This window comes from Molossus molossus, unplaced genomic scaffold (genome assembly GCF_014108415.1).
Source record: "Molossus molossus isolate mMolMol1 unplaced genomic scaffold, mMolMol1.p scaffold_m16_p_23, whole genome shotgun sequence".
NCBI lineage: Eukaryota > Metazoa > Chordata > Mammalia > Chiroptera > Molossidae > Molossus > Molossus molossus.
The window spans coordinates 12,867,863-12,881,784 of record NW_023425359.1 but is presented as its reverse complement, the minus strand read 5'-3'; the positions used below and the strand labels follow the sequence as shown (position 1 = coordinate 12,881,784).

The following is a 13,922-nucleotide window of genomic DNA, read 5'->3' as shown; positions in this document are numbered from 1 at the left end:
GATATGTCTAAAGTAAGACTCGGCTTTTTTTTGGTGGGAAGAAATAGTTGCTCTTTCCTCTTTCACATGAGAACAAGGTAGTATGTAGTCCCAGGAGCTATTGGCAGTCATAATACCAATGCGGGAAGTCAGTCTGAGCTTCAGGCCAGCTGTGGGAGAGGGCGGAGCCAGGAGAATTGGAGAGAAAGAGTTGCAACCTGAGGAACCGTGAAGACACAGCAGAGCCTTAGTGGGCAAGGCTGGCTCTCGGGACTGTTCTGCATGGGCTTGAATGCCAGCTCACTGTTTACGAACTGGCACTCTGGGCATATATAGTAATACAGTCTCTCTGTACCTCAGTTTCCTTGTCTGTAAAATGTTGATAACAACTCAGAGTTATGGCAAGGACTTAATGGATTAATGTATGAAGAATGGAAAGAGCAGTACCAGGAACATGTGTGAGTATTGTTACTGTTGTTATTGCTCATACATCTCCATGTTTGTACTTGGAATTCCTGTATAATAAGGATTTAGGAGTCTTTTAACCTTTCAGATACCTCTCTAAGTTCTAACTCCTTGAAAATGGAAACATTTTTTAAAAACTATATTTGGTTGTAATAATGTTCAACACAGTATAGGTACTAAATATAACCCTTGGTAAACATATAGTCATATCTTATGGGTCAAACTCTCTAATTATATGGGTATTGACTGACTTTTCTCCCCCTAGTTTTACTGAGATACAATTGACATATTAACACTGTGTTAGTTTTAGATGTACTACACGATTGACTTACTTTTGAAAACATTCCTTTAAAAAACAATCTTCCTTATTGCATTTTAAAACAGTTGATCCAAAGGTATGTTCTGTGGAAAACACCTATTATAAGTTGTTTATTATTTTGTTCTTTGGTTTACACAAGTCTTCAAGGAAAACAGACAATAGTATTCCGAGAAAGACTTAGAAGACCTAAAGGATTACAATGTGACATTTGCTTTCTGCAGCTAGCTTCCTTCTTTCTTATACACAATTGCCAGACCGAAGGATCTAGTTTCCTTTTTTCTTGTTCTACTAACCTCTCTTTCTCCTTGGTAAGTTGCTAAAAACATATGCTTTCATAAGAGTTCAGTAGTTTTTAAAATTATTTTTTTATGACTATAGTAACAGGGGTTCTTAGATGTATAGAAAATTTTATTGTTCCCACTAAGGTCAGAAACATTCTACTGGAGGTAGTAACATATCAGTTGACAAGAGAAAACAATTAGAAGCATCATAATTGAAAAGTATTTCTATTTGCAGTTTGATGGCATTTTACTTGTAAAACCCCAGTGAATTTCAATGGTAAAACAGACTCAATGAACCTAAAGAGCATTATGCTAAGTGAAAGAAACCAGACAAAAGACCACGTATTGTATGATTCCATTTATATGCAATGTTCACAACTGGCAAATCTAGAGAGAGAGAGTAGATTAGTGGTTGCCTAGGGCTGAGAGGTGGGGATCAAGAGTGACTCCATACTGGCACAAGATTTCTTTTTGGGGTGATATGAAACTATTCTAAAATTAGATTGTGGTATTGGCTGTACAACTCTATAAATACACTAAAACCTATTGATTTGTATATTTAAAAGGAGTAAATTTTATGGTATTAAAATGGTTTCATAATGAAATGTTTTAAAAACACTCAAACAGTAAAATAATTCAATAGGGTTGTAGAATATAAAATTAATATACAAAAACCAAAAGCCTTCATATACATAAGCAATAACCAGTTAGAAGATATAATGGAAGGAAAAAATCCCATTTATAATAGCAACAACAAAAAGATAAAATACTTGGGAATTAAACCTTAAAAATGTACATAACTTATGTGAAGAAAAATACTCCTGAAAGGCTTAAAGTAGAACTGAAAGTTTTACCTTAAAGACTTTATTTTGTTCAAGGATAGGATGACAACACTATAAAGTTGTAACCAAGAATTTGCGTGTGAGTAATTTATATGGGAGGTGATCCAAGGGAGAACCTTAGAGGGAATGGCAGTGGGGAAGAAAATGGGGTGGAATGAAACCTGTTTAGAGTATGTTAATGAATGGGACCACTTTTGGCAGCTGGAGCCTCATCCTGTTGGGTACTTTTGTGAGGCTAAGCTGTATAGAGTCCACTGTAGAGTTACCTCACCTGAGGGCAAAGACGTTGGAATATTTGTTCACCAACTCTTGCCCAGCTTTGGTGGCTGGTTTCTCCTTGACACTGTGACATGCAGCAGAGAGCCATGAATATGAAAGGGAATGGTGAGTGCTGAGCAGGTCAGCAACCTATGCTTTAGTGGTATTCCAGGTCTGTGCTGTTGAGATGTAGAAGATACTCCAGTTTCAAATCTAACTGGGGAATGGATGAACTCATGGTCGTTGTTGTCTATTTGGCGCCACATCTGTAGTACTTGGAGAGCTATGGTTTTCTCTGAGTGAGACCATTAGTGAGTCGGGGAGCAGTTTTGCATGTTTTGTGTTGGAAAGACTTGGTGGGCCCGTCCACCACAGCTCTCCACATGTGCTCTGTCCATGCTGCTCAGAAACCTGGACTGGCTCTTGGAAAGGGAGCTGAGCTCTTCGTGCTATGACCAGTTTTACATTGAGCCTGGGGATTTTGGTGACTGAATTTAATCAAACAGGATAAATTGTAATATTAACAAGGCAATTATTTATTTTAAAAAAGCAAACAAAATTTTTTGCTCCTTTAGCTTCTTCTTGTGAATTCTAATATATTTGGTACTTGATCTCTATTATCACAGTATGAAATAAGGAAAGCATAATTGTATTTTTTTGAAACAAATATGCTAATGTGACAACTTTTTGAACATTGATCAAGAAACTCTGGTGTATAAGATACATAATGGTTCCATGAACCAAAATTTCAGGATTTTACAAATAATGATTTTAGGTCTGTAATTTACTTGATATTCTTTTTATGAATCCTCAACTGCTATTTTTATTTGATGATGCTTAGTATTTCAAAAATCTTATTTGAATGAGATCTTAGTTGGCTAATTAAAAATATCTCTTGTTGGAACTTCCGGTCAAGATTGCGGGTAGGTTAACGCGGTATCGCGTCCTCCCACAACCACATCAAAGTTACAACTAAACTACAGAACAACCATCATTCAAAACCGCCTGAAATCAAGCTGAATGGAAGTCCTACAACTACGGAATTAAAAAAAGCAGCTACATCCAGACTGGTAGGAGGGGCGGCGGCAGCGCAATGGGCTGGTCCCACACCCACATGTGGCGGATAAAAATCAGGAGGCTCCCGCGGCGGGAAGGTCCTTCCTGAGGACTGAGGGGTCCCCGTCCCACACCAGGCACCCCGCTCAGGGTTCCAGTGCCAGGAAGAGAATCCCCATAACTTCTGGCTGGAAAAACCAGCGGAAACTGAGGCTCAGGGAGGCTGAGGCAGCTGGAGCCCCAGGCAGCTCCTTAAAGGGCCCGCGCACGGACTTATTGGACTCTCTCCCTCTAAGCTTGGAGGGGAGGCAGCTCGAGGGCACCAGAGACATACAGGGAAGAACTGAGCTGTTTGGCACTGGAGCGAGGGCTGGAGAGGGGGCTTCCTTGGGAACAAACGTGCTGTCAGTGGCCTTTGTTCCTTTGGTGAGCCCTTCCCGGGGGCGGCAGACAGTCGCCATATCTGGGACTCCAGCAACCTGGCTCACACTGGTAGCCCCGCCCCGCCACACCCAACTTTCAGGCCCACCCAACTTTCAGGCCCACCCAACTTTCAGGCCCACCCAAGCTGTTGCCACTTGCTTAACCATAGGATTGACCTATCTTGGATCCTGCTTCAGGTTTTTCCTAAATTCTTTCAAACGAGCAGCATCGGGTCTCAGCGAGCCCCATACCTCTCATTAAGTAATACACAGAAACAAACACAGGGAGGCAGCCAAAATGAGGATACAAAGAAACAGGTCCCAAATGAAAGAACAGAACAAAACCCCAAGAAAAGAACTAAGCGAAAGGGAGATAAGCAACCTAACAGATACTGAGTTCAAAGTACTGCTTATAAGGATGCTCAATGAACTTAGTGAGAACCTCAGTGAACTTAGTAGGGAGGGCCTCAAGAGCATAAAAAAGGACCAGTTAGAAATCATGGATACATAGTTAGAATTGAAGGAGGCATTAACTGAAATAAAGAATAATTTACACAGCTTCAATAATAGAGTATGTAAATCCAAGGAGCAAACCATCGATTTGGAATATAAGGAAGCAAAAAATCCCCAATCAGAACAGCAAAAAGAAAAAAGAATCCAAAAAAATGAGGATAGTGTAAGGAGCCTCTGGGACAACTTCAAGCGTGCCAACATTCGCATCTTGGGGGTGCCAGAAGGAGAAGAGAGAGAACAAGAAATCGAAAACCTGTTTGAAACAATAATGGCAGAAAACTTTCCTAACTTGGTGAAGGAAACAGACATACAAGTCCAGGAAGCACAGAGAGTCCAAAACAAGATGAACCTCCGGAGGCCCACACCAAGACACATCATCAGCAAAATGCAAAAGGTTCAAGACAAAGAGAGAATCTTAAAAGCAGCAAGAGAAAGGCAGCTAGTTACCTACAAGGGAGTTCCCATTAGGCTGTCAGCTGATTTCTCAAAAGAAACTTTGCAGGCCAGAAGGGAGTGGCAAGAAATATTCAGAGTGATGAAAACCAAGAACCTACAACCAAAATTACTCTCTCCTGCAAAGCTGTCATTTAGAATCGGACATATAAAAACTTTCCCAGACAAGAAAAAGTTAAAGGAGTTCATCACTACCAAACCGTTATTATATGAAATGATGAAGGGTCTTTTTGAAGAAAAAGATAAAATGTATGAACAAACAAAATGGCAGTGAATACATATCTATCAACAATGGAATCTACAAACAAAATGAACAGGAAGAACAGAAACATTCTCATAGATACAGAGAACATTTTGTTGGTTGCCAGTTGGGAAGGGGGTTGGGGGAATGGGTGAAAAAAGTGAAGGGATTAAGAAGCACAAATTCATTGCTAGACTGACAAACCTCAAAGGGAAAGGGGTTGAGGGGGGGTGGGGTGGGAAGAAATAAACCAAAGAACTTATATGCATAACCAATGGACACAGACAATAGTGTGGCAAAAGATGGGAGGGGGGCAGGAGTGGGGAGGAGGGGGTCAATGGGGGAAAAATGTGGAACATCTGTAATACATTTTACATCCAACAATAAAGATTTGAAGAAAATAAAAATAAAAATAAAAATATCTCTTGTTAAAATATTCTTACCCTGCACAGGTATTTTGTGATAGGAAACAATGCAAAATGACTATATTATGGCAAGTCATCTGTGAAACCTGCAGGCAGACATTTATATCCATTAGTAAATATGTTGGTTTAGATACACTAACACAGACTAAATACATTGCTTGGTAGGCATTTTCTTGCCAAGTTTTATTACGTATACTCATTTTCTGTTTTTGTTGTTCCTGTCCTTCCTTTTTCTACTTTCCTTTGAATTGAATATTTTTTAAAGTTCCGTTTTATCTCTTCTATTGGCCTATATGTAATACTTCATTGTTGTTGCTGTAGAATTTTAAAGTATTTATCTCTAACATACCATAATCTACTTTTTTAAGTAATATTATACACTACACATATAATGTAAGGATCTTGTCATAGTATACTTCCATTTCTCTCCTCCCATTATTTTGCTATTCCATAATTTTACTTGTACATGTTGTAAACACCACAGTATATTGTCATTTTTAAAAAACAGTAAATTATCTCTTGAATACAATTTAAAATTGTGAAACAAAGTTATTTTCATTTGCCACATTTCTAATACTCTTCACATCTTTGTATTTATCTGAAGTTTTATCTGGTATTCTTTTCCTTTAGCTTCCTTGAAAAGTTTTAGTTTCAGGTCTACTTATATCAAATTCTCTTTGCATTTGTCTGAAATTTTTATTTTGCCTTTATTTTTAATGATATTTTTGCTAGCTATAGAATTTGACTTGACTTTTTTGCCTTTCAGCACTTTAAAGATGCTCATTGTCTTCTGGTTTGTATTTTTTCTAAGGCAATTTCAGTGGAAAAGTCTTTACAGTGTCCTGTAAGGTCTGCCTGATCTGAAACTTTGTGACTCTTAGACCTCATGTCCTCCTCCTCCCTCCCTCTCGCATTCAAACAGGCATAGTGCTTGCCTGTCAGAAGGATATTTGAGGAGTTTAGAGTTTATTTTAACATAAGATATCTTACTTGACAAGTAGTAACTGGACTTGACAAGTAGTAAATGGACTGCCTAAAAATCCCTGTCATATAAAAATAAGCATACTTCAGAACCTAGACAAAGAAAATGGTAAAGTTCATTAATTTCTTTATTCCCGCCAAATATGGCTGGTTGTCCTTCCAGCTAACCGTTTTATGCTGTTCTCCATCACAACTTCTCTTCCCAGCCTGTGTTAAATTTTAATGGGCATTATCCGTCCTATTAACATTTCTACCCACGGTTTTCAGAACTCTTCACTTTTAGATTCCTCTGTCCACTTGGCCCACCTCGCAGGTCCCTACCATTATGTACACCCTGAGACATGCCCTGCAAGGCCTTCTCATGGCAGAGAGTATGCCCTGGGCTAGCCGCATGACCTGGTCCACAGTCTGTGTAATCAGTTACTTAATTCAAACATTGAAGTAAAAGTTTAAAAGTTTCACCTTAATAATTTATGTTTTTTATAATTGAGGTAAAAAATATATAATATAAAATTTGCTACTTCAATCATTTTAAGTATAATTAATTCAATGTCCTTAATTATATTTATAGTGTTGTGTAGTTATCACCACTGTCTAGTTCCAAATTTTTTTCATTATCCCCAAAATTCTGTAACCATTAAGCAATAAGTCCCCCTTTCCTCCTCCCCTCAACCCCTGGTGACCTCTATCCCCTCAACCTCTAATCTACTTTCTGTCTCTCTGAATTTGCCTGTTTTTTAATATTTCATATAAGTGGAATTATAACATATTGTCATTTTGTGTCTGGTTTACTTAGCCTAAAGTTTTCAAGATTCATTCAAGTTATAATAAATACCAGAACTTTATCTATTGGTTTTTGATCTTGGATAGTGATACTAATTTTCTCTTGAAACATTTGTATGGTTTTCAATGCAAAAATGAGTTATTTGCCCTGGCCGGTTTGGCTCAGCGGTTAGAGCGTCGGCCTGTGGTCCTGAGAGACCTGGGTTCGGTTCCCGCTAAGGGCGCGTGCCTCAGTTGCAGTTTGTCCCCGGCCCTGGTTGGTTGTGCAGGTGGCAGCCACTCGATGTGTTCCTTTCGCATCGATGTTTCTCTCTCTCTCTCTGTTCCTCTCTCTCCCTCCCACTCTACCTGAACAAAAAATGGAAAAATGTCCTTCGGTGAGGATAAAAAAAAAATAAATAAATAAATAAAATAAAATAAAACACTCACCTGAAAATAAATATTAAAAAAAAAAAAAAAGAGTTATTTTACTCCTCTTTCTTTGTGACCTTAGTAACAGCTTTTTTTTACTTTTCCCAGTGGATACTATTATAATTGTGGCCTTGTTGATTCATGCTGATGAATAATTTCTTGCAAGTTTTCCTGACACGTAGAGCTCATTTTTTATGTGATCTGCATAAAAATCGTAGTGAATATTAATCAAGTAAGAATGCAGATTTGAACGCTAAGTCAAAACAAGCTTAATTAGTACACAGCAGCCCCTCTGCAGGGAACATGTGTTCTCCTAGTTTTGTAGCTTAAAACTTTTTTTCTTGGTAGGTGTTACTGTATGGACAAGAAATGTGGGGTGGGGTGGGACAGAATTGCTACTGTGCATATGAAGTTTTCAGAATTGTTCAATATTGTCAGTAGCATGTTTTATACCAAATTGTTTTCCACAGGACAAAAAATACGGGTTTATTCAACCATTTAAACCAAGTTGACTTACTGAAAAATTTATATGTGAAGGCACTGCACTGGGTGCCACATAGGAGATACAAAGAAATATGAGAATCTTCCAGCCTAATGAACGTACTTGTGGGGAGTTTACACCTGAATGTATGCACTTCAAGACAAATACGTTTATCACAAACATGCAGAAAGTCAAATAACAACATAGAATTAAACTGTGTATCAACATTTCAATAAATGTGATAGCAGCCCTGGCCGGTTTGGCTCAGTGGTTAGAGCGTCGGCCTGCGGTCCCGAGAGACCCGGGTTCGGTTCCTGCTAAGGGCATGTACCTTGGTTGCAGTTTGTCCCCGGCCCTGGTTGGTCGTGCGGGTGACAGCCACTCGATGTGTCCCTTTCACATTGATGTTTCTCTCTCTCTTCCTCTCTCCCCCTCCCACTCTATCTGAACAAAAAATGGAAAAATGTCCTCAGGTGAGGATAAAAAAAAAAAAAGAAGAAAAAAAATGTGATAGCAAAGGATAAGTAATATTAAACTAAACTCAAATATGTAAAAAAAAAAAAAAGTGAGCAAAGACTTCTTTATATTGCTCGAAGCCAGGGTTCCAGATATGACCAGAGACTCTTGACCTAAACTCTAGGTCAATTTCCTTATTAGCAGATGGGATTAATAATGGGATTATTGTGAGGGCTAAAAGTGATGGAGTATCTATCTGGAACATTATAAGTTCTAAATACATTGTATCTATTAATATTGCTGTTATATTAGAAGGGGTGAGCCTACAACACCATCCTCTCTCCCCCCATCTGTGGAATCCTAAGCCTGGAGACAAATGCTATCTGAGTTTAGAGAGAAAAGATCACTTAAAAACTGCCAGGGGATTTTTTTGGCCCAAAATTGCCAAGAGCATATCTGTGCTAACAGTTCTAAGGGTTTATTAGTTTTATCCTCTTTTGGATATTGTCCTCCTTAGTGTAATATGGAATATACCTAAACCTAAGTAGTCAGCCTTAATTTAAGACCGCATTTGGTAACAAATTCTATGCTGTTCATCAGGATTTGCCTATTGTGGATATCAGAAGCCTGGCTCCATTGTTCAGGTGTGGTTTGCCTGAACCAGATGTTTTCATTTACATGTACATATTTGTGTGTATCTGAATATATATGTATGTATTTTGTCTACATATATATTATGCAGATAAAATATACACATCAAAAACCTTTAGACTGGTAGCAATGAGAACTGTTTACATGATACCACATATTTTGGGTCTTCTAGCAAACTTATGCTAAACTTTAACCTGTGTGGTCAAGAGAATGTTTCTCTTTGTGTCTAAATTCTCCTCTGTGTCCCACCTGACTGATTTGGAATATCTGATTCTTGCACCAGGGTTTAACTTACCAGATAAAGACTTTAGTTTTCCTTACATGTTTTCCAAGAACATTCTTTAAATGTCATTAAAAATCAATTTATATAGAACTTTTTCTTTCCTCTGATATATTAATAATCCTTCACATATTTCACTGCTGGCTGCATTTGTAATTAACAGCGTGGGATAACTCAGCCTTGGTATTCTCTCTCAAAAGGCTGCCTATTCTGTTTTGCATTTGGCGGCCACGTCACTCTGCATATTGTACAGATAGGGGGGCCCAGAGTCCAAGGAGAAAAATGGATTTTCAACCAGGCAGATGTAAGGAGTCATTCTTTTTGTTGCACCATTAAATATTCTCTCTCTTTCCACCCATAAATAGCAATTATAGAAAATTATTCTTTAATCATTTTATGTTCAGTATTTACATTAGCACATCAAAAGAGGATATTTAATTCTTTAGGTTAATGGTTGTGTTTTTTATGAGTTCTAATAATTTGGTGACTAAAAAAAAATCTCTGATTTGCTAATGCGTCTTTATGAAGATATCTACTGTTAAAATAAACCATTCTGTTGGGAATAGAACTATTGAAATTTCATCAGTAATCTTTACTGATGAAAATTAGCTGTTCACTCATTTTTTGCCTAATGAGTATTAGTCTATAGTCTGTTAGTGAGCAGAGAGTATAGCCTAACGATTAAGAGCATGGATTCTGGAGTCTGACAGCCTGGGTTTCCATATAAGCTACACTATTACTATGTGACTGGGTAACCTAACTTGTTTTCTCTACTTTTCTTACTTGTAAAATGAGGCTAACTTTGGTACCTACCTCATAGCAGTATTATGAAGATTAAATGAGATACATAGCACAGGTTTTGGTGTGTTGTCAGCACTAGTTATAATAATTATAATAATGTATTGAGAGGCAACATAATGTGATGGAGTTAGATACAATTTATAATCCTAGCACTGGGGTATGGCGGTGTCTTTATACATGACCTTGAACAAATTGTGTAAACTCTCTGTATTGATTTCTTCAGCTATAAACTGGGTAACCTTTCTTATCAGGTAATTGGGAAGATCTGGTACATAGCAAAATTTTAAAACTGCCACCATATTATTCTCTTCTCACTTTCTTTCTGGTTATTGGTTTAGTTTAGGAATGCTGAAAACCAGAAAACCTTTTAATTCCCTGAAAAATAAATTAGCTAGTATTCTTTTATAACACATGTTAAGTAGTTGTTATTCAATGTTTTGTTTAGTTTTATTGGAATCTGTTTTTTAATGCCCGCCCTATTTTTTGGCTGAATTATAGGTAATAAATAGAAGGCATTGAAAAGAGATTAAATGTTAAAGAGTTTAAAGTTTTATATCTAAAGAATAATTAGAAAGTAAACAGATATGTAATGCAGTTTTGTTCTCATTAGCTATGAGGGGAAGAAACTAAAGCTAGGCCACCTAGGTAAGGGAGATGAGATAAGACGCCTGTTTTGTCTTTGATTTGCTGAGGAAAACAGCAATATTAGGAAACTATATTCAAGCTGGGAGAGTGCGTAGGAACTACCCAAGTGATTGCGAAAGTCATTCTGTTTGTTTACTGGGTGGGTAAAGGTGCTGAGAGGTTTAAGATGATCTGATGGTGATCAATCTAAAACCATGGTTTTTTTCTGTCTCCTCTTAAGGATATATTCACAGTGGTATTTGACTCTGGGGGTGGGGTGGGGCAGTGTTGCTTTTCTGGCTCCTGGATTTGCAAAACTACCACTCCACATTCAAAGCATTCAAACAAGAGCGAGTCTGCTGTAAGGTGTAGCCATAATACATATTGGTAAGGGGACCTACTTCTGCTTTTTTGGATATGGAGGCCATGGGGCCATGTCTTCAGAAGCATCTTGTCTAGCAAGTGGGTGCCCCTTGTGAAGTCCTCTGGTGTGTTCAGAGGTCACTGGCTTCAGCATGCCTGGTCCTGCTGCACTAGCTCAAGACACCTTTAATTATTGCAGCATATGTTTCAGTTTTCACGGCTGGAGGAAATTTATTCCCTTCAGCCTGAAGTCAGCACAGATGGGATCTTGAGCTGAGGCCTCAACACGAGAGAACTAAATGCTGCTGACCTCAACAGCTGTGGTTGCCATGGTATATGGAGAACTTTTATGATATAAAATTTCCATCATTGTGACTTGAATAACAGGTAGGTAAATGAAGGGTAGCATATGTTGCTGGCTTGATTTAGTTTCAAAAAATCAACAGCATTAGAACAGAAGTAGATTGTTTGTGTTTGGCGTGTCCATGTATAGAGAAGTATACATTCCGGTTCAGGTGTGTACCCAAACATGAATGAATTGATGTGAAGATGTTGACTTTGAATCAGGGTATCTGAGATGTTTCTGTGCTTAGTGGAAGTATGCTTAAATAAAATTTATATCTTCCTCCTCTTGAGTTTTATAAAATGGTATTATTGCTGAATGTAGTCTGATGGGATTTTTTACTCAACATTACATTTTAAAGATGAATCTGTTATTTTATGTGGCTGTGATTCATTTTCAATGCTTTATGATATTCCATTGTATAGAACATACCATAACTTACTCATCCACTCTTTTGTGAGTGGATTTCTGGGTTGTTTCCTAGTTACATGTTCTTTCAGTTGATTATATTTTCTGTTGTATTATTATTTGAAGGTAGCAAGGATAGGGCATGGATTATCCAGGGATCAGGAATATAGGATGCATTGAGAATAGGGAGAAGAGCCCTGGCCGGTTTGGCTCAGCGGTTAGAGCGCCCGCCTGCGGTCTGGAGAATAGGGAGAAGAGAAGAGAACTGATTCATGCAGGGGTGGGGAAAAGTAGGTGTACAGTTGTTTGTTTGGAGAACAACATGCAGGTCATGATGATCACGATAGCTGTTTTACCTCAGAGAGAAGGTCACAGTGGTACTATAAACCTACTTTTGCCCACCCCTGTATTCTTTTCTGGCCACCTGCAACTGTCGCATGTGTCATCTCGTCTGATTCTCATATCAGGCATGCGAGAGCTTTTATTATCTCCATTTAATAGTGAAGAAATGGACACAGAGAGAGGAAAAGTAACTTTTCCAAGATCATGCCGCTAGTAAGAGATGGAGCAAAATGTTCAACTGAGTTTTTCTGACCCTAGTCCTTGATGCTCTCTGTATAAGGGACTGATGAGAACAGTCACAGTTTTATGACCAGAAGGAGAAGAAAAGCATAAATGGAAAGAGGTTTGGCTCTGTCACTTAAAAGAACAAAGTAAACATAGCACCAGGGAAATTCAAGTTCAAGGCAGACAAGTCCAGGAAAATGAACAAAAGGAATTTGGGGTTCGAGGCCCCCGCATATTGTTCTGCTATCTAAATCATTCTGACCCTACACCCTGACTTGGGCTGTGACTTAGCTAACCAGTTCTGTAGTCCTTACTCTTCTAGTAATTTTCCTTTTGTCAAGGATGAACAAAAAAGCCATGTAATCCCAGGATCACCCTAAATCAGCTATAAATAGAATAACTTGGTCCTGGTTTATCAGCAATTTGCAAGATGAGGGTTTTTTTCTTTAATGAGAATTAGGATAGAATGGGGTGCCAGCCTAGCAAATGAGAGAACTTGTTTTTGTGTATGTGTGTGTGTGTTTTCAGTCTGTAACATTTTTGAATGATCCTAGTACAATCCATAATAGAATGTGAGTACATATTCAAAATTTATTTCTATGATTTTGAACTGTTGACTACTGCTAGCCCAGAGCTCATGAAACCTGAGTGGTTGCACAGCTGAACAGAGAAAAACCTCTTTTGGGAAACAGGCTGGAAATTGGCATTGCTCTTTGCAGGTGGCTATTGTACTTGTTCATGTTTTATCTAGGTGTTGAGCACTGCTGTTTGAGTTTCTAATTAAAGTGGTGCCTGCACTTTCATTGTTTATGAAGCCTCATGTCGAGTTCACCACCACATCAGCTAGATGAGGATTTGCAGAGGTAAGCTTTATTGCTTCATACAGCAGCTTCTGTCCTCTCTTTTGAGTGTGAAGGCAGCATTGATTCATAAGAACATTACAAATAGCTCAATGACCATTGGAGTATATTGAGTAGGGAGTGAAATGCCGAAGTCTATTACAGATACTCTGTCTCTATTAACCTCTCTAACCCTTCCATTTAGTTTGATGGATAGAGGGATTTGTGGCCTGAAATTACAGAGGTTTCACATGCTCAGATGTGGGATCATCTTTAAGATGGTATTGTTAATAATTTTAGCAGATCAAGACTCTGTTTAACTGGTTTTGAGTAGTTTTGTTTCACATTTGATTAGGGTATTTAATAAATTTGGAAGATATGAAATCAGCAAATCTAATCTTGAATATACTCATTAAGATGAATAAACCAGATCTGCTTTTTAATATTTACTATATGTTAATCCTATATATACTGAATTAGTGTTCCTCTGATTACCATAAAAATATTACAATTCTGTTTTTGGATATTCTTTTGGAAAAAGAAATGATGAAGGTAGTATTTACTGTTTAGAGAGGTTATTCTTATACTAGGCTATTATACATTATAATATAATCTTAAAAAAGCATTTGAGTTACTGGGCTTTAAAAACACTGTTACTGGAAAGTTTTTAAACTTGATAT

General features: G+C 37.9%; 1 protein-coding gene across 4 annotated transcripts in view; it reads left to right on the top strand.

Annotated features, from left to right (window-relative positions):
- The window catches only part of SMYD3 (SET and MYND domain containing 3), a 552,423-nt gene that overhangs the window by 81,705 nt on the left and 456,796 nt on the right, over positions 1-13,922 (top strand). The window contains exon 1 of one of the 4 annotated variants that reach the window (XM_036277708.1): positions 13,161-13,266. The exons of the other annotated variants lie outside the window; for them this stretch is intronic. Coding sequence (XP_036133601.1) covers positions 13,223-13,266 — 44 coding nt within the window. The 5' untranslated portion in view covers positions 13,161-13,222. Of the gene's footprint in view, positions 1-13,160; positions 13,267-13,922 lie in introns of those variants that run through there. 4 annotated transcript variants of the gene reach the window in all.